Source organism: Triticum dicoccoides, chromosome 7A, assembly GCF_002162155.2.
Source record: "Triticum dicoccoides isolate Atlit2015 ecotype Zavitan chromosome 7A, WEW_v2.0, whole genome shotgun sequence".
NCBI lineage: Eukaryota > Viridiplantae > Streptophyta > Magnoliopsida > Poales > Poaceae > Triticum > Triticum dicoccoides.
In genome coordinates this window covers 309,108,868-309,128,434 of record NC_041392.1, presented here as the reverse complement: position 1 = coordinate 309,128,434, position 19,567 = coordinate 309,108,868, and the positions used below count along the sequence as shown (strand labels likewise).

Below are 19,567 nucleotides of genomic sequence, written 5' to 3'. Positions count from 1 at the left end.
AGTCAACAATGTTGTCTGATGTGCATGAGGATTTGGTACACGTTTAACATAAGAATATGTATGCCTTCAAGCCTAATTTTTGTGCCTTGCATGTTGTGTTCTTTTAGTATATATTTTTCTCCCGTTGCAACGCACGGGCATTTTTGCTAGTATATCTATCTATCCCTAATGCCTAATCCCTAATAATAAGGCACGGATTGACTCCGTGGGTTCACCGTCACAATACGCTTCTCCTCGTGAATCTATGCTTTCAGTTTTTTCACCTATATTATTTTCTACATCCGAGGTGGTACTATTTCATTCAAAAACGTTTAATTCCAGAATTTTATCCGTTCACGTGTGGGCCGCTTGCCCTGTCTGCTTCGCTGTCGCTGGTCCGACTCCCTCGCTATCATCGGCCCGTGTTGTAAAAAAACGTTTCGCTGTTTACTCCTCTCACCCATCTCCTTCTTTGACCCACACACGAACAAGCTAGGGTTGGAGCCGCCGTCCCTCCGGCCTGCCCGCCGGAGCTCCGTCCGCCACTCTTCTCCATCTTCTCCCCCCACCTCTACTCCCCCAGGCCCAACTGTGGTGGATGACATGCCCGCCGGCGCTCCATACTCCCCTCTTCTCCATCTTTCCCCTCGCCATCTCCCTCCTCACTCCCTGTTCCGCCCCCACCCCTACTGCTGCTGGCTCAACCATGGTGGTCAACACGGGGATGTGAGCGTGCACGGGCGGCGTCGGTGGACAAGAGATGCGTAGAGGATCTCAAGTGCTGCAGACGCTGGCGAGGTGAGTGATGATGCTTCTTCCTATTGGCTACAGAGGCAGATTTAGGGTCAGGTTTGATTTGTTTGTGTTCCGGTAATTGTTGAAGGTGAGAATGATATTACACTGTTGATGGAGCGCAAGTAGCACAAGTTAATCATGTGCATTGCCCATTATTGAATATCAGGTTCAATGTTCTTGATTTCTTATTTGAGCTGTTACTCATTACTTTTTTAATCAGGTACAATAGTCAATGCATCGCTACTTCCATGTATACAATGGAAATAATTGTGTACACATATGCATTCTTCCAAATTGTAGTTTACATGGGGTAAACGATCATGTTGGTCTCTATGCTGCAGATATTCCAAAATAAAGGAGGCGGCTAGAGGAAGCATTGGAGGCCAAGTTCAGCAGCAACGGTCAGCTGTCGTCGGTGGCCGGATGACGACATCTGTAAAGGAATGAGGGTGGTCGGAGACCGACAACAGGGGGCTACTGAACTAGGCAAGCTACCATCACTCCATCATCCCTGGAGATCGTTTGGTGATGTCTGCTGCATCACATTATGGACTGGAGGCACGGACTGCCCCGCACAAGTAGGTTATGTGCTTGAGATGACCGAATGTCCGATAATACCATAAACCTTCAGCGAGCAGTGGCTCCAAACTCCATCCCCTGATCTCAAGATAGCTCTATTAAATCTCTTGATGGTATAACAGGGCATTGGCAGGAATTCTTGATGATTGAGGAAATTATGGCAGGCATTCTTGATGGTATATTAAATCTTGGTTTGATGGGTACTTTTGTGAAGAAACTATTGAGTCCCAGGTATTGTGATTCTTGCAACTCTTATCTTTTTCATGTTCTGCGTCTGACTGAATCTAAATTCTTTTTGGAAATACGCAGGAGACCTACACGCCCATATATTAAGAAAGACAGAAAGAACAAGTTTTTATGACTGAATCTAATGCATGGTTAAGCATTTCGTTTTCCATTACATCTGATCCGATTCCAATGCTTGCTTAGTTGTTAGGACAAATGAATCCAGATGGTTGTAATGAGTAATAAGATGAGCAAGGTGCGGGGGCAGTGTTGTGGCTAGAGTATTTTAGAGTCCAGATTATTGCTGCTACCTCTACTCTCCTCTGCCATTTGGTAACTAATGACAACGCAGCAGCTGCGTGGTTCACGGTTTACGGAATCTCGATTGCAAGTGCCTATACGATGTTTTTCTGCCCATCTAAATTCCACATGTTATGTGAGTGGTACAGCCGCATGAATTCGCGATATGTATTTCGGCCTGGTTCAAAGGAGCAGTGCAATATGAGCATTTGTACAAACTATCTAGGACATCAAGTTCACTTGGGTCCGCTTATTTACCTACAAACTACAGATGAGACCCACTAGATCAATTAGTGCCATCTCCAGATTTCTATCATCATGTTGCTTCGTTTATCTGCATAAGTTCCACTTGGAGTTGCATGCATTAAACATAGTGTTTTTTTAGTGGGCATCAGACTTGGTTCAGATGGCTTTTGTTGTGAAAGAAGAGTTTGGTTCACATGTGGCTTTTGTTTTGAAAGAAAAGTTATCTTTCTAAAGATCTGTACTCTGAATCCTACATCTTTCGTCATATTTTTTTAGGCCTGATGAGTATTACACGGCATGAGAAATTCAAGAATTGAATGAGAAGAGTGAAGACGACTAGCAGGTTGGGTTCTCTAAGGAATGCCCATACGAACTCGCTATGGCGAGGATGATTCAATGAATGGACATGTCGATCATGCTCAGCTAGTTGCGCAGTTAGAAGTTGGAATCGAACCCGAAAAGTTTGTGGAGTCCGTGCTGACAACCCTACCAGCTGGGAGGTAGGAACTACCTTTTCTCCCTATTTTGATATGCAAGATTGAATATTAAGGCATTATTTGAAATCTATTTACCGAGGCAGGGACATGAGAAGAACTATTTTTTCTCCTGTTGCAACACACTGGCCGAAGGTTACAAGTGTGCAAACCCGTATTGTTGTTTATAAAGATGGAATTTATTAGTCGTTTTGGCTATCGAATTGGTGATGCAATCCGTCCCCACATCTGTGTCTTCACCACTTCGTCCTCCTGCACAATCAGCAGAACAGAGCAGCTGCAGCGATTTGGCCATTCATCTCTTCGAGTGATTCAAACCTAGGAAGCCTGCTACTTGCGCAAGCAACATGGTAAGAAGTTTCGGTTTTCTCACTAATGCACCTCAATTGGTAAGGATAGATGAATGTCAGTTTGCTTTATGTTGGTTTTCTAATTTCTACATATTCCTTTCTTACAGACTCTTCCTTCAAGGAAATCTAATTATCTAGGTATATGGAAAGGAGGCAAATTATGTAACTATTTGGGCGTCATCATGCTCTGCTATGCAGATTGAGGAGAAAGAGTTATTTTATTGTGATGATGATTAATTTTTTCATCTTGTGATCTTCTTTGCTCAAGTCAGCCTACATATGTTATCTGTTTGTGTCCCGGAGCGCGGCTGCGGTGAGGGGCTGCACGGCGTGGAAGTTGGGGAGGAGGAGCGCCACGGCGAGGGTGGAGGCGAGCACGATGAGCGGCAGGAAGAGCCCGCCGTGGCGCGCCAGGGGGAGGGTGACGTCCTTCCAAGAGCGACCGCCAGAGGCTGCCGATCCGGAGCAGTTGATGGCCACCGCGGCCGCACGGGCGAGGGACGCAAGAACGATGTGGTGACCTTCTTTGATGTGTGCCATTTTGTCTCTCTTCCTTGCGTCTCATGCTTTGATTTGGGTGTTCTTTGGTTTGTTCATATTATCACTACGTTCTCGAGTGACTAATCAGTGCTGCTAGAATATTAGAAAGATGTGCGTACAGATTTTTGGCTTGTTCTTCTTCATTGATGCAGGTGTGTAAGGAATTGGTTCGAAACTTCGAATAATGATTTTCTGTACAACCTATCTGCCTGAGTCCCATGCATTGATTTTTGCAACATTGCAAAGATCTATCTCTATTAAGTTGATACCTCTTCACAATTTTAGTTATGAATGTTATACCAGTGTCCTTTTTAGCATCAATTCATGATTATTATCTCTTCCCAATTTGAATTTTCAATTTTCTCCTGTTATTTTGTTTGATGTTAGATTTCCTGTTGATGAGAGAGGAACACGAATATTAGTTGTTCAGTACTTCATGCAATGATACAACTACAATCTGCAGCATACTACTTGGCCTTGCATGTAGTCTGAAAATGATTCCCGGCCTGTATATTTGCCTATGGAGGTACTGTATACATGCTGCGTGCTTCCTCATATTTAAATTAGACATCGGATGTTCAGTATTTTCTACAAATTGATTGCAGGCATGCAAGATTGTTGAAGGGCAAATGTACTCTAAGAAGCTGAATGATAAACCAGGTTACCAACATATTTAGAGCTTCCTTTTGGGATTTGTGCAGGCCATGGTCTGGAGGACATGTCCGGTTCACTAACTCAATTTCAAGGAAACAGTGGAAAGACAGAAAAAGGAAACCACATGGATTTAGAAATTTCAGCATTGTAGAGCTCAGTTGAAAAGGAAAACGAGATTTATAACAATCAACCAGAGTGGTGATTCGATTTTTGACAATTGGTACTTTGGTTGTGTGGTCGATGAAGACATGAGATTGATTTGGATGGGGCAGTAGGTTTGCTCGGAGAGGAGGTGAGAAGGACGGAGATAGAAGAAGAACCTTGAGATGATAGTGATATTATTGACTCAATACTTTATTGGCTCTACTTTGTGTCGATCTTTCAGGTGCATGAATAGTAATTTGTGCAAAACTACGCTTTCCCTTGTCATTTGATAATTGTTTTTCTTTATGGTGCTCATGACATATTTTTTTATCTACACTTACCTCCTTTTGATCGAAGAATAAGATGTGGGTATTATTGCATTGCCAACTTAGCTGAACATTTTTTGAATTCTGTATGGGTATTGTACATGTTGAAGTCTGCGAAATAGATTAATGGTTGAGCGTGTTTATAAGTTATCAAGTCAGGCACATAAGTCTAGAAAGTAGCTAAATTTTCCTACTGAAAAGTAGATAGGTTTCTGATGTAAGACTCTACATAGTATACGTAGCAGCAGGCATCTCAATTCTCTCATTCTTCATGCCTTGAGGCTGTGAAACATCTATGCTAGGTCGCCACACTTTAGCAATCTTCATTTGATGAGGTAAATTCAAATTTGGTCTGTTTATTAATTTGATGAAAAATTATCTTCTCTTAGATGGTCAAGGTTCTAGAGTTCATTGCTATGAAAAAAGGCATAGATTTTGGCTGGTGGGAGTGAGGGAGCTTAGCAGCATAGGCCACCTCTGCCGGTGTGAAGACATGCGGCCACATGTTGTGCATCAAGCCATGAATACACATGAACGCCGGGGCCGTCGTGTTGCCTCGGCCGAGGCCTGGTTGTTGGTCGCTGTTGTTGATAAGGACGACATGAGGCATGTGTCCGATGCACATGAGGATAGAACTCCTCCGTTAGCATCCTCTCATCGGTTCCTCAAAGTGCGAGCGCGTAGAAAGCATGATTACCGTGGGCACGTGTATGAAGCGTGGGTGGGGCAGGTACATGTGTGGGTGGGGCTGGGGAAGAAGCAGCAGTCGCCGTGGGCACGTGAGAAAGGCACAAGTGGAGGTGGGATGGGGGGAGGGCGGGTTTCGTGAAACATGGTTATTGTGTTAGAACTCAGATGTATATAATAGTTTTTCTCCCGTTGCAACGCACGAGCATTTTTGCTATTTCTAATAATAAAGCACAGATTGATTTTGTCGAGTTCATCATCACAATACGCTTTTTTTCATGAATTTACGCTTTCAGTTTTTTCATCTATATTATTTTCTAAGTTGGTACTATTTTACCTTCTTTTCCCTTCATATATACATCTCTCTGGGCCTCTCGATCCCCCTTCTTCGTATATACGTCTCTCTGGGCCTCTCGATTCCCCTTCATGGGCCTCAACTCATCGATTCGTTTAGTGGCGGCCCAGTCAAAAAATATACAGTGGTGTGCGGATCGGAATCCCGCCAATCAGGTAGAAAAAGAGCCGCCAAACCAATCCGCCCTTAGTCCCACCTCGCTATATTACACCACATTACACCAATTTATATTTGTCTATGATTTGAAATTAATCAACCACCTCAAGGAGTGGGTCCTAGGATATGAGCACGAAAGGAAAGAAATCAAAAGAAGAAATAAATTTCTCTTTGAAGGAAAAGGAAGGAAGGAAATTAATCCTCCACCTCAAGAAGTGGGTCCCAGGATATGAGCACGAAAGGAAAGAAACCAAAAGAAGAAATAAAATTTGATTGCGCTATTATGAGCAGGAAGTTTGAAACATAAATTCTGTTCGAGCAAAAAAATCCGTCAAGGGTAAATGTCATATGTGTAGATAGATTCAATTCTACATGCAGGACCACTTTGCATTTCATAGGATTCAGATTTCAATAGACTATATAAGGAGCAGATGGGGGCTTGGCGAAAAAAGGGTGCATATTACATGATAAATGTTAAATAAACAATATTGTTAAACCTATATGCTTGAGTAATATCAGATGTGCCTTGCTTGTACATGATCAAATGGAATTCGGCGGAAATAAAGAATTTGTGCATTGTTCACTTGAGCAACAATACGCATGAGGCATAGGCCGTTTTTTAGGCCACTTGCAAATCTGGCATTAACTAATTCCAGTGTAGATTATTCATGATTGCTCAGAATAGAAGATATGTTTTTTATAAATTTTCCATTATTAATCCTTAGCTACTTCAATTCATAAAAAGTTATTCACATAAATTTGCACGTCACTTCCCAAACCTTGCAGTATTGAAATATGTCAGTGTTATATGCATTTTCTATTTAGCTAAAGATATTTTAGTAAAAATGTATGAAATTCATATAGGTATTGTCATCAAGTTTGCCAATAGAATAATGTCTATGTCTTTATTACCCCGTTGCAACACACGGGCATATGTGCTAGTCTCTCCTTATTTTAATTTTTTCTCTCCCTAATCTATCCCTAATAATAAAGCACAGATTCACTCCGTGGGTTCACCGTCACAATACGCTTCTTCTCGTGAATATCCTTAATAATAAAGCACGGATTGACTCCGTGGGTTCACCGTCACAATACGCTTCTTCTCGTGAATTTACGCTTTCAGTTTGATTTTAAAATATATACGCAAGGTGGTACTAAAAAATCGTTTGGTTTGCTGATGACAATTGTTTCCGAGCGTAGTCGATGTTGGGCTGGAGCGACGAGTCTGCTCGGTCAGATGGGCCAACTCTGGCCGATAGCTCGTCCGCCCCACATAGGCCATTTGGGCACGAACGGCGATGCTTCGGTTTTACAAAAAAAAACCTATGTTCGTTCGATATACAGTCTGCGGTCCCTGATTCATCTTATCCAAAACTCCTCCCTTTCCAGCGATGGCAGCGACGGCGGAGCACGAGCAGGTGAGGTGCGGCGCCTTCGTCGGACCGCTACAGCCACGGCGGAGGAGAAGGTGGACGCCATGGGCGCGGCTACAGAGGAGGCGGAGGAGAAGGCGGACGTCGTGTGCTTGCTACACGGCTACAACCGAGGCGGAGGAGAAGGCGGATGCCATGGCCTTGCTGCGCTCATGGGCGTTCTTGAGGATGGTACACCGGCCGTGCCGCCGCCAGTCCTCTCTGGCCTCCCGCGTGTTATCCTTCTCAACCTCCGCTCCTCCTGTCGTGATTTGGATGGGAAATTGGAGGCCGGCCATGTCCTTGTCCAACACATATTGATGTAGTGCCCGACCCGGATTTGATTGGCTGTTATAAGAAGCAAAGGTCCTCGGTCGGAATCTCCATCAGGTTTTGCCCTTCGACCATAATCTCCATCATCCCATCGAAATAGCAATTTTTGACCAAACATCCAATGTCGCCGCCAAGTTCGCCGGACGAAGAAGCGCCGAGTTCGCCGGAGGAACAAGAACGCCCGTCGAGCCGTGCAATGTCTCTTGTGGCGGCTACACGAGAGGTATGTATCCCCTCGAAGCTACGTATCCCGTACAGCCTGAAGTTTGTGAGGCCTTGACCTGACCGTCACTAACGCCACCTTGCTGCCGCTGTTGTTGGAGATGAGCTGAATAGCAAGCTTTGGTTGCCTCGTTGCTTCCACTTCACTGCTCTTTGACTCTCCGTAATTGTAAAACACCTAATACGATTCTTCAGCACTTGATACTGGTGGTCATGGTCTTCTTCCCTTACTGTTGCAAGACTTGGTTTTAGTTAGTAATCTTGAGATCAACGTGTACTCATGGATTGCTTAGATGGAGGGCCACTGTTGGTTTTTACTTAGATGCGATTGTGAATCATGCACGGTTCAATTCAGATTCATGTGGTATTTTTCCCAAATTTGTGCCTGCCTGAACATTATTACTCTTAAACTATGAATAATGATTTTTGCAACTGTACAAGAATTTCTTTTCCGCATCACAAGAAAAACAGTTTGAAACAGAGAACTGTATTGAACCTTCTAATTATTGTATGAGCTTGCTTCACTTAATTTGAACTGCATACATAGGCTACTTTGCTCATGCATGCATCGATACTATTGTGTATAAATCTGCTTATGTATCTCACTATTTGTGTATCTAAGATGGCGATCTCAAAGACAATATTTTTAATGCTTTTATGATGTTAAAATGTTTTCGACTCCCCTGTTGTAGTTATTATTTCTGTCCCCTTGCTCGATTATGCTTTTTCTTCAGTTAACAATTAGCTTTGCAGAATATAGATATGCTAGCTGCACCTAGGTTATGATTTTCCTTCAGTGAAGAATTAGCTTTGCAGAATAGTTATGCTAGCTGCACCTAGCAAAACAGGATTACGATGTGTAAACAGGATTAGAAATATCTAGAATTGAAGGACTTCAGTTGGTGTTTGTTAGCTAGATGGAATTAGATTTGTGAACATATCAGTTTATGGGTGGCTATTTGATTGGTGAATTCACCTGCTATATGAGCACTATTTTTAATAAATAGTGTGCAACTAGAGAAGTATAGGCACAGGATTTACGAGAAATGATTCATAGAAAGAATTGTAAAAAAATGCTATTCTTAATTTCCTGGAACTAGCGTATATTTTTTCCACTACATTAGCCTTCAGATTCTTCTTGGATTTGCTTTCTGCACCAATGTTTTCAGTGCCATCCTTCTTCCGTGATGCTGCTGCATGCCAGGATTCGCAGTGGCACCGCCGCAACCAGCAAGGACACAAGATCACGAGGATTGTTGCCGCTTCCGAGGACATGGGAGCTGCCATAGCCAGCGAGTACGTGAGCACACACAGTCACCATCACTTAAGAGGATGCGAGAGCCATCTCAGCTTGAGAGGATGCGCATACCATCTCCGGGTATATAGCAGTAACATCTCTCCCTAACTCCACTCTGATATGTAGCATTTTTTTCTATCCTATTGTGAGACTGCAGTGTGTGCAACAAGTGTTCTTCTAAATGTCTGAGCATAAAGACTGCTCATGGGTGATGCTTCTGAGACCAAACGTCTATGTATGTCCTTTGCAGCCTTTCCTATAAATAAGTATATGTCATTGCCATAGTAATTCTGTACTTCTCTATTAGAAAATCACAAGATAGTTTCAGTGTTGTTGTTCTCAATCATGTTACCCTAGAGATGATTCTGTACTTTTTGGTGTGCTTCTTAGATCTAATAGTACTTTGCGTCTACTTATATAAATGGAAGGTCGTGAATCGGGGTAAGACTCTAGACTGAGTCTTATAACTTCATTTTATTATTTGTGTAGGTGAGGGAGTTCTATGAATACACTCCGAGGGCGGGGATCCCATTTCAATGAAATCATGCTACGTACTATAACTTAAACACGCCAAGAAGATGAGGGATAGTCCTTCGTTGGAGCTATATTTCTTCCAAGGATGGTTGTTGGCATGGATCAGCACCAGTAATACCCTGAATTTTCTGAACTTGGCTCCTCTAGCCTAACTTGATGATGAAAGTTTCAGTCAAATGAATTTATTATGTATATTTGGCTTGGAGTTAATCCCAAAAAAATAAATTTCTTATGTCTATTTTACAAAGAAAGCGTTCAATTATAATTAGCTATACCCTGCATTTGCACATACTTTGCCTGGAAGTGATCAATTGGACATCTTGAGCTTGAAACCGATCAAGGAAATACTCTCTCCGTTCCTAAATATAAGTCTTTTTAGAGATTTCAATATAGATAGCATACAGATGTATATAGACATGTTTTGAAGTGTAGATTCACTCATTTTGAATACGATGAAGAAGAAAACGAGGAACTCAAGGCTTACAATAAGTGAATCGTCACGCAAAAAGTATACTCTAGAGATTACAAGATGCGCATGTAATTGATAAAGGTTTGCTAGATTCATTTAATAAATTAAATCTGTATCCAATTTATTTTCCTCCTGAGATATCCTGCACCGGTTCACTCTAAAGTATGTTGATTACAACAAATTATCTATAGAAAAAATATTATTCATCTCTCCCGTTGCAACGCACGGGCTCTTTTGCTAGTAATAAAGCACGGGTTGACTCCGTGGGTTCACCGTCACAATGCACTTTCTTCCCGTAAATTTACGCTTTCAGTTTGAATTTTAAAACTTATTCGAGGTGGTACTAAAATTTGTACGTGCAACTCAATTAACTGGTACGTTCTCGTTTAGCTGGGCTGCAATACAGTTGGGCCTTGGCCCGTCTCTTTATTCTGACCGGACGTCTCTACGTTTCGTTAAAAAAGAACGTTTTATCCAAACGCTCAGCGGACGGAGCTGTGGCAGAAGAGGCGGCGTGACGGAGCAGAAGGGGCGGCGCGACGGAGCAGGAGAAGATGGTGCGGCGCGGCGGGACCAGCTGCTGCTGCCCCCATGCGCCGTCGCCGTGGGAGGACCTCGTTGGCGCCGCGAAGGGGGCACAGCTCAGGTTGGGTACGCCGTCGGCCATCGCCGGCGGCGAGCACGCTCCACTGTGACATGTCCGCCACAGCCAGTCCTCTCCCGCCTCCCCCGATGTAACCTTCTCAACCTCTGCTTCCGTGTATGATTTGGATGGAATTGCAGTCTCCTTGTCCAACACAAATCGATTTGTATGGATTGCAGTCCGTGTCCTTGTCCAACGCAAATCAATGGAGCTGCCGACCCAGATTGTTGTTGGCTGCTATAAGAAGGGAGGGTCCTCGGCTCGAATCTCCATCAGGTCAGTTTTGGACGAAGCATCCAATGTCGACACCGAGTTCGCCGCAGGAAGAAGCGCCGATTTCGCCGGAGGTAGAAGAAGCGCCGAGTTCGGCGAAGGTAGAAGAACAGCCGTCGAGCTGTCCAATGTCGCCTGCGTCGGCTACAGCAGAAGTATGTATACCCTTGACCCCTGTTTTGACTTATTTTTCTGTCCCCTGTTTCTCTGTGTATGCATCGACACATATGTGAGCCCTGGTACATGTACAAAGCTGGCTACTGGTTACCTGTTGGATTGATCCTTCTGGTCGAAAAGTAGATAGCTTAAAAGTAATCAACTGGCTTCAGAGCAAAAGAAATAGATCGACCAGCTTGCAAGCCAAATCATTTAGTAAGCCTCGTGTAATGCAGATTGTTGTGTGTAGCTACATAGCAATCTATTCAGACTTATCTATTGAATGGTTCTGATTTGGTGTGAACTCAGGTGTAGTTTGTGGTTTATAGCTAAGTGTGTTTAACTTATGAATTTTTACAAGCAGTTCGTAAAATGGCTCCTGGCATCCTTTTTGGTTGCTTCATTCATGATTTGCATCTTTGATTCTTTTTTCAGGACCTTAAGATCAGCGATGAACATACGTCGAGCCGTCCAATATTTCCTGTGGCAGCAACACCAGAGGTATGTATCCCCTTGAAAGATAATCAGTTCATAGAGCCTCTGTTTGAGTTTATTGTTTCTGAATTGTTGTCCCTGTTTCATGTTCACTAGAGAAACAAAAAGGTTACAAATTCATCTAATTTCAATCATCATGAAGAGGGGAACAAGTGATATGTATTCAAATTTGTGGTCTTTCATCTGCCTATGATCTTTCTGGAGTACAGACATTCTTTTTCATATGCCTGCTATAAAACTAACAGTTTTCTGGAGGTATTATTATCTGGGTGAAAAGAAAAAAAAGCACCCATTATGGTGAATTGCATTCAGCCAGTAATCCCAGAACAAAAAAATAACCACCCTGTCGATAACTCGGCCAAACATTTGTAGGAAATCGTAGTCTACCCTCTAATTCCTCTGCCTATTCTGTGGTGCCTCTGTTTCAACTGATCTAACGGTTGGAGGTTTACATTTTATTTTTGTTGTGACTGCAGAAAATAGATGACATCACTGAACTGAACATTGCAGAGGATTTTGATAACCGACCTTCCAAAAAGGCAAAAATTTCTGAATCAGGTGTTCTGGAACCATCACCTGTGTCACCAACTATGAAAACATCTTCTCCAGGTTCAGAGTGTTTTGAATCGATCGTGCCGGTATCAGATAATCAGATGAATCATGATACACTACCATCACCTCCATCCCCATCTAGCTCGACAATATCTCATGTTTCTCTATTGCATGATGTTAAGGAACCAGATTCACATAAAGAGATCAAAGTTGATGAGACATATGATTATCTCCCACAAGGTATTTGCTTAATTTATTACGTGTGCTTTCGTGTACAATATATTCTTAAATTATTTGATTTTCTGCAGACTATACATTGACCGACCATGATCTATGTGCTCATATAGCAATAGAATCATCTTTCAGAAAACAATTGCTGGTTCAGATAGATGGAAGTTCTGTCTTGCAACATCAACTGATGTGCCTGCTAGATGAAAAAGAGTGTGTAAATGATGATGTAAGTACCCTTACTCAAACAGGAAAAAGTTTCTAATCACTAATATCAATTAGTAATGTATTTTTTTAATTCTTGATTATAGGTGATCAATGCATATATATGTTGTATAAAGGACCAAATACATCTCCAGAATGATAATAAAGTATATTTTGAGAGTCCATTTGTTACCTCACTATTTAAACGAGATGGCACCATTGGAATACAAGAAGATAGTGCCTTCATGACAGAGACTGTCCTTGAATATATGCAGCATGACATGGTAATATCCATATTCATACTTTACACGTTCTAGGTTTCATACATTTCATTTACTATTTTCCTAATTATCTTTATTACAGATTAAACTTCCAATAAATGCCAATAACACACATTGGTATTTAGCTGTTGTGAATACAAAAAAAATGTGAGGTTCAAGTACTAGACTCATTGTGCTGGAATTCTGACAGAGATGATCTCGCTAATACGGTTAGTTACAACACGATTTTTAATATACTTTGCTAATGTGTATCATTTCTTCTTACCACTATTTTATTTTTAGCTACGAGGAATACAATTTCATTTGGACCTTCTTAAAAGTCAAAAGTTGGTAAGTGACGATTGGAAAGACGTTGATCTTACTGAATGGAAGATCACAGAACAATTACAAAAGGCAATTCAAAAAGATAGCTCTTCATGTGGTTTATTTATGGTTAAATTTATGGAATTTTTTACCGGATGTGCACTATCCTACCCAATTACACAGGTATATTTTTTTAAATAAAAAGTATGTTACTCGTACAAAAAGTACTTTTGAAATATACTAATAATTGTTCGTGTTGCACAGGAAATGATTACTTCTTTTAGATTTAAGTTAGCCAGCATACTATTATGTTGGAAAACAAACACGGCAGCAATGACTACAATCGTTGAAGAAAGTGACGATGACAGCAAGGGGGATCCTGATGATGTTCAAATATTGGAAAGTTTAGATGATATAAAAAAACAAAAACAAAAAACCCGTTATCTGTTGAAAACAAATACAGATCACTAATATCAATTCTTTCTAATATGACCTTACATGAGTTAACAGCTGGACTTTGTAGTTTCATTAAATCAATCAATTACACCGAGATTTTAGAGTAAGTCATTTTAAATTAGTATTGCAACTGTATAGTATCTGAATTGTTTTCTTAATGGTTTATTTTCTTAATTTGTATGATTATCAGGAAAGTATGGATTCAGAGTTCAAAACCATATCCAATAAGCTTGTCTCTTAGAAAACTACAAGGAATGCTAAAGGATGATTTACCCATGGACCGAGATTGCTTTAACTTGATCGTATGAAAGATTATGTTGGATGACATCCAAACATAAAAAAAAAAGCAATTGATGGCAAAGCATTATCTGGACATGAAATCTTGGGTAAGTTTTTATATTCGTTATATACTTTTTTATATTCTAATTTTTTATTATCTTTCTAACCAATAATTTCATATACTAGATGACTACTGATTTTGGAAGGCACCCAGATTTCCGTAAAAAGTTAGATGTGGAGCAACTAGCAAATTTTGTTCGTAGTTGGCCCGGTATCAAATATAATGTTTCAACATGCAAATCGGTAAGAGCACTTTTGTATATTTTAGAACAATTTTTTATTATTGCATCTAATATCTAGCCTATTTCAGATCCATATCCCAGTATAATCCATTGATGAATTCATTCTATTCACATTGGACCAAGATACAAGAACAGTATACATTTTGGACCCTACTCCTTTTAATCCAATATACCGATACAACCCACTCGCAAAATATTTGAAAAAAATTATATGGATTAACGAACACTTACCGAAAGCAATGTCAAAAGCATGCCCTGGGTCTAGATGGAACGAGGATACTCTCCTATGGCATCATAAAATCCTAGATGATATTCCAGTTTACAACAGGTATTTTTCAGAAGATGAATACTATATATTGATTATTTGTTGATTTGATTATGTAGAGAATATTAATAAATTATATTTGTATTCTTGTATAAGGGAACTGTCTGGTTATCTTGTTCCCCTATTCATGTCCACATGGGAAGATGAAAGACAACATTTGCCATTTTTAAAGGTAAATATTGCAACCGTGTAGATATTTGCTTTTATGATTATTATACATCTAATGCTGATGTCATTCTTTTACAAAAAAAATGAATGAATAGGATGGATATGAACTCAGAAAACTAACTTTGGGCCAAGTGCTAACATTCAAGGACAATGAATGTGAAGATAACATGCCTGCTGGTGTATTGGAATTCATCAATTGCATTAGGAAAATCCAAAATTAAATTGGTATGTCAAATAGTATCAATTCATCTCAAAATATCAAATGACTCAAATATCTGATTCCAATATGCTAACCTTGTTTTCCTATCAATATGATTGTGTAGGGAGCTCAATCGGTGGAAGGTGATTTGTCAGAGAGAATTCTTGCAGCCAACAATTAATAGACAATGAGCAGGGAGACAATGACAATTAATAATAGATTTTGGTTTCTACTTAAGATATCGCTTACATATATGTAGAAAAAATTTGGAGCTTGCTGGGATATAATTTTTTTTGGGGTTACCAATTATGAGCGATGATGGAGTGCTTCAATATTTGATGTTTGGGGGTTCAAACATGACAATACTGTGTAAATCACAAATAATACAGAATCATGTACCGTGTTGATCAATAATTATTTTATAGTTTGTTTCTATTGATTTTATTTGGCTTCAAGTTTTTGGGGTTACCAATTATAAGAGATGATGGAGTGCTTCAAAATTTGATGTTTGCGGGTTCAGACATGACAATAATGTGGAAATCACAAATAGTACAGAATCGTGTACTGTGTTGATCAATAATTATTTAATAGCTTCACTGTAGAGTGTACATAATCCTTTGTATTTCCCTCTAACGTCACTGTAGAGTGTACGCATTTTTTCGAAAATCTATGTCCTTTTTTCTATTATATTTTCCATCAAGACAAAGATCCTTGAATGATATATATTGCATGGTCTGTATTTCCCTCTAACGTCACTGTAGAGTGTACGTACATGTATGGTGTTGATGAAAAAATAAACGTTTTGGATTAGTATATTTATACTTAATTCTCAAGAGCTAAACGAGAATATGTTCATAAAAACACGTAATTTAAGCAGGCTACGGAGTTTAGCAGGCTTGATCTAACTTCAGCTAAAAAAAAACCCACATAATTTTGGTTCAAATCCTGACTCTACAATAAATCCCGGCTCTTTGCTTCGGAGCGTGACGTGCATGATCAATCCATCTAAGCCAAATAGGAGAACAAAAATTACCGTCCAATTTCAAAAGAAATAAACCACGAAGATATTACAACTCAATAAGTTAGATAGCAATTTCAACTGAGAAGTATAGGTATTTCTCAAAAAGAATGCAACCGCAAAAATTATCTCACTCTCCACAACAACAGAACTGTGCTCGCCGCACATGAAAAAATGAGAATAAAAAAACAAGACCCGTAGCTGAAAAGTGCATAAGTTGAGCAGTCCGAATCCTACTGGGTGACATGAAAAGTGCAAGCCAATGCATGTCCGACTCCTACTGGATACATGAGTCCATGGAAAGTGTAAGTCTGACTCCTACCGGGTACAGGACTCCACATCCTATTTAGATAGATACATGTACAATCCCCTTAATCCAATCTATCCCTAATAATAAAGTACAGATTGACTCCGTGGGTTCACCGTCATCTATTTTTTTTGAGTTGGCTTTGTCGAGGTAAAGATACATTAAAAAGAAGCAACAAAAAACAAATAGCAGGCGCGCTGGGATCCGATCCATGGAAAACTGGGTGGAGTCACAATGTGCTAACCATCAAGACAAAGATCCTTGAATGATATATATTGCATGGTCTGTATTTCCCTCTAACGTCACTGTAGAGTGTACGTACATGTATGGTGTTGATGAAAAAATAAACGTTTTGGATTAGTATATTTATACTTAATTCTCAAGAGCTAAACTAGAATATGTTCATAAAAACACGTAATTTAAGCAGGCTACGGAGTTTAGCAGGCTTGATCTAACTTTAGCTAAAAAAAACCACATAATTTTGGTTCAAATCCTGACTCTACAATAAATCCCGACTCTTTGCTTCGGAGCGTGACGTGCATGATCAATCCATCTAAGCCAAATAGGAGAACAAAAATTACCGTCCAATTTCAAAAGAAATAAACCACGAAGATATTACAACTCAATAAGTTAGATAGCAATTTCAACTGAGAAGTATAGGTATTTCTCAAAAAAAATGCAACCGCAAAAATTATCTCACTCTCCACAACAACGGAACTGTGCTCGCCGCACATGAAAAAATGAGAATAAAAAAACAAGACCCGTAGCTGAAAAGTGCATAAGTTGAGCAGTCCGAATCCTACTGGGTGACATGGAAAGTGCAAGCCAATGCATGTCCGACTCCTACTGGGTACATGAGTCCATGGAAAGTGTAAGTCTGACTCCTACTGGGTACAGGACTCCACATCCTATTTAGATAGATACATATACAATCCCCTTAATCCAATCTATCCCTAATAATAAAGTATAGATTGACTCCGTGGGTTCACCGTCATCTATTTTTTTTAGTTGGCTTTGTCGAGGTAAAGATACATTAAAAGAGAAGCAACAAAAAACAAATAGCAGGCGCGCTGGGATTCGATCCATGGAAAACTGGGTGGAGTCACAATGTGCTAACCAGCTCGGCTAGGTTGGCATACATATAATTCAATGACAAGTTGACTAATTTGCCCACAAAACTATTTCTTTCATCTGTATAGGGCTGAAGTTTATCAATTTTTCGGTGATTCCCTACATAGGCCGCTGGGCCTGCGTCGTGCCTTCCTTATATATCGATTTGGGAGCAGCATGCAGCATCGATCAACGATTCGTTCTTATATCGTTCTTCCATCAAATAGTCCCAGCCGTAGAAATCAAACAAGCAGAGGGCAAAAAGAGGGATTGGTGTCCGGACGGATGCTCCGGCGGCTGCCGGTGATGCAACGAGGCGGATGTGCTGCCGCCGCAGCAGGTGAGCGGCAGACAGAGGTCAATGGCTGCCAGCGGGTTAGAAGTGCAAGACAGAGAGGGAGGCGTCTCAGGGGGACTCATCATATTGTGTTGGTCGACTGTATTGGATCGGATTGCTTCTAATCGATCCATTAACAAACATAACCAACTACAACGCTTTCTCATATGTGAGATCGATTAATTTTAATTTGTTCATTTGTTAGAGATGTACTTTAAGGCTAGAGGGACATCAAGCTTGGAGACAATGACTTAGATACTTGCACTGTATAGAGGCTTCCTTTATTGGACAAAAATGACTACCGTGTATGCTTTTATAAAATTAGGCCATGTTAACATGTACTCCCTCCGTTCCTAAATATAAGTCTTTTTACAGATTTATATATAAACTACATACGGAGTAAAATGAACAAATCTACACTCTAAAATATGTCTGTATGTAGTCTATATTAAACTCTTTAAAAATACATATTTATTTATAAATGAAGGGAGTAGCCATTTTAGTCTTAGTTGCCTTTTAAAAGTCCTTATCTAATTTTAGCATATAATTTCAAAAAAAAAAGTATCTCTACTACATCTCCATAACTATTCTTCAGTCTTGGACAACATATTCATTTAGTTGGAGGATGCAGCCATGCGGGGATAATAGTTTTTCACCCATTGCAACGCACGGGCATATTTGCTAGTAAATATCAAGTCTTTGGTCAATTTCTTCTTAACAAGTCAGCTTTCAACATGCCAGACAGCCCGTGCTACAACTGAGGTAATTTCTTCTCAACAAGTCAGCTTTCCACATCGCCGGACAGCCCGTGCTACAACTGAGGTACGCATGATCTCATCCCAAGTAAAATTCAAATGATCCTTCATATGTGTCTTCAAATATAGCTGTCATCATCATTACCTTGCCGTGTACGGACAATCTGCACTCTTTACATGCCAAGTTAAATGTTATTCAAATAGTATGATATGGCCAGCGTACTAACTTCAGTCTGACAAAACCCTTCTAATGAACTACCGTATACAAACTTTGATGCAGGCAAGCCATGGATGCAAAGGAGAAAAGAAGAAAAAGAGATAGAGAGCGATATGAACGGATGACCAATGAAGAAAGGCAGGAGAAACTGAAAAATGCTAAGGAACAAAAAAGAAAGAGAGATCAAGAGCGGTATAAAGAGCGGAATGAACGCATGACCGATGAAGAAAGGCAAGAGAAACTCAAAAACGCCGTGAGGCCTATCATCAAAAGAAAGATTCAGGGAAGATAGCAGAACAGAAGGCAGCACAATACACACAAGAAAAACAAAAAAAATGCAAACATGCAGCTAGAACAAAAGAAAGCAAGAGTAGAACAAAGAAAAGCTCGCCGTCAAATGGAACGCAACACACCATCCAAAGATTCGCTTGCAATGGAGAACCCTGAATATGTCGCAACCGAACAAGAGGTTAGTACTTCTACATTTGCTGTAAAACACAGGGATCATGTGGCAGCAGGAAAAAGGCAAACATTGCTACACCATCGTAATGAACAATTCATAAGAAGACGGAGGCAAACTGTTTCCATATCATCAAAAGAAGATGCATCCATGACAGAAAACACCGACGAAAACAAAGAACCTCTGGAGCAACCACAAGTCATGACTTACGGTAATAATCTCAAGTTTATATAATACTCGCACTCTAAGTAAATATAAATCTATCTGTACAACTCACCATCTCTTCTGGACAGACATCCCCTCCTCAATGTTTCCAAGCATCAGAGAAACAGATGATCCAACATAACCAATATACAATGATGATCACGGTAAAGTGGCGCTCTGGCCAGACATACCCTCCTC

At 40.4% G+C, this 19,567-nt stretch overlaps 2 protein-coding genes across 6 annotated transcripts; both read left to right on the top strand.

The window, feature by feature from the left end:
* Positions 1-7,204: 7,204 nt before the first annotated feature.
* On the top strand, positions 7,205-9,866 carry LOC119328065. Of its 4 annotated transcripts, none has more exons than XR_005158828.1 (4): positions 7,205-7,632; positions 7,711-7,798; positions 9,002-9,329; positions 9,584-9,866. XR_005158828.1 is itself a non-coding variant. In XM_037601108.1 (3 exons), the coding sequence occupies exons 1-3, from the start codon at positions 7,697-7,699 to the stop codon at positions 9,632-9,634; spliced, it is 327 nt and encodes a 108-aa protein (XP_037457005.1). In that variant the 5' UTR covers positions 7,205-7,696; the 3' UTR covers positions 9,635-9,866. The 4 variants fall into 4 exon arrangements, 1 of the variants encoding a protein (XP_037457005.1); XR_005158827.1 differs by having other exon boundaries at positions 8,967-9,329; XR_005158826.1 differs by having other exon boundaries at positions 7,205-7,798; positions 8,967-9,329.
* Positions 9,867-10,554: 688 nt separating this feature from the next.
* On the top strand, positions 10,555-15,375 carry LOC119331319. 2 transcript variants are annotated; one of them, XM_037604485.1, is made up of 15 exons: positions 10,555-10,831; positions 10,920-11,168; positions 11,605-11,670; positions 12,141-12,456; positions 12,525-12,673; positions 12,756-12,932; positions 13,012-13,138; positions 13,212-13,415; positions 13,497-13,791; positions 13,879-14,074; positions 14,154-14,270; positions 14,338-14,597; positions 14,691-14,766; positions 14,858-14,987; positions 15,086-15,375. In XM_037604485.1, exons 2-7 carry the CDS (start codon positions 11,040-11,042, stop codon positions 13,078-13,080), a joined length of 906 nt encoding a protein of 301 aa, XP_037460382.1. In that variant the 5' UTR covers positions 10,555-10,831; positions 10,920-11,039; the 3' UTR covers positions 13,081-13,138; positions 13,212-13,415; positions 13,497-13,791; positions 13,879-14,074; positions 14,154-14,270; positions 14,338-14,597; positions 14,691-14,766; positions 14,858-14,987; positions 15,086-15,375. The 2 variants fall into 2 exon arrangements, with proteins under 2 accessions (XP_037460382.1, XP_037460383.1); XM_037604486.1 differs by lacking the exons at positions 14,338-14,597; positions 14,691-14,766.
* Positions 15,376-19,567: the final 4,192 nt, after the last annotated feature.

Excerpts from the sequence above, each read along its gene's own strand:
- LOC119328065 (XM_037601108.1), top strand. The coding sequence starts at position 7,697 with ATGTCGCCGCCAAGTTCGCCGGACGAAGAAGCGCCGAGTTCGCCGGAG. Across the intron at positions 7,799-9,001 it reads TTGTGGCGGCTACACGAGAG|GATTCGCAGTGGCACCGCCG; the intron begins GTATGTATCCCC and ends GCTGCATGCCAG. Across the intron at positions 9,176-9,583 it reads GATGCGCATACCATCTCCGG|GTGAGGGAGTTCTATGAATA; the intron begins GTATATAGCAGT and ends TTATTTGTGTAG.
- LOC119331319 (XM_037604486.1), top strand. The coding sequence starts at position 11,040 with ATGTCGACACCGAGTTCGCCGCAGGAAGAAGCGCCGATTTCGCCGGAG. Across the intron at positions 11,671-12,140 it reads CTGTGGCAGCAACACCAGAG|AAAATAGATGACATCACTGA; the intron begins GTATGTATCCCC and ends TTGTGACTGCAG. Across the intron at positions 12,933-13,011 it reads AATATATGCAGCATGACATG|ATTAAACTTCCAATAAATGC; the intron begins GTAATATCCATA and ends TCTTTATTACAG.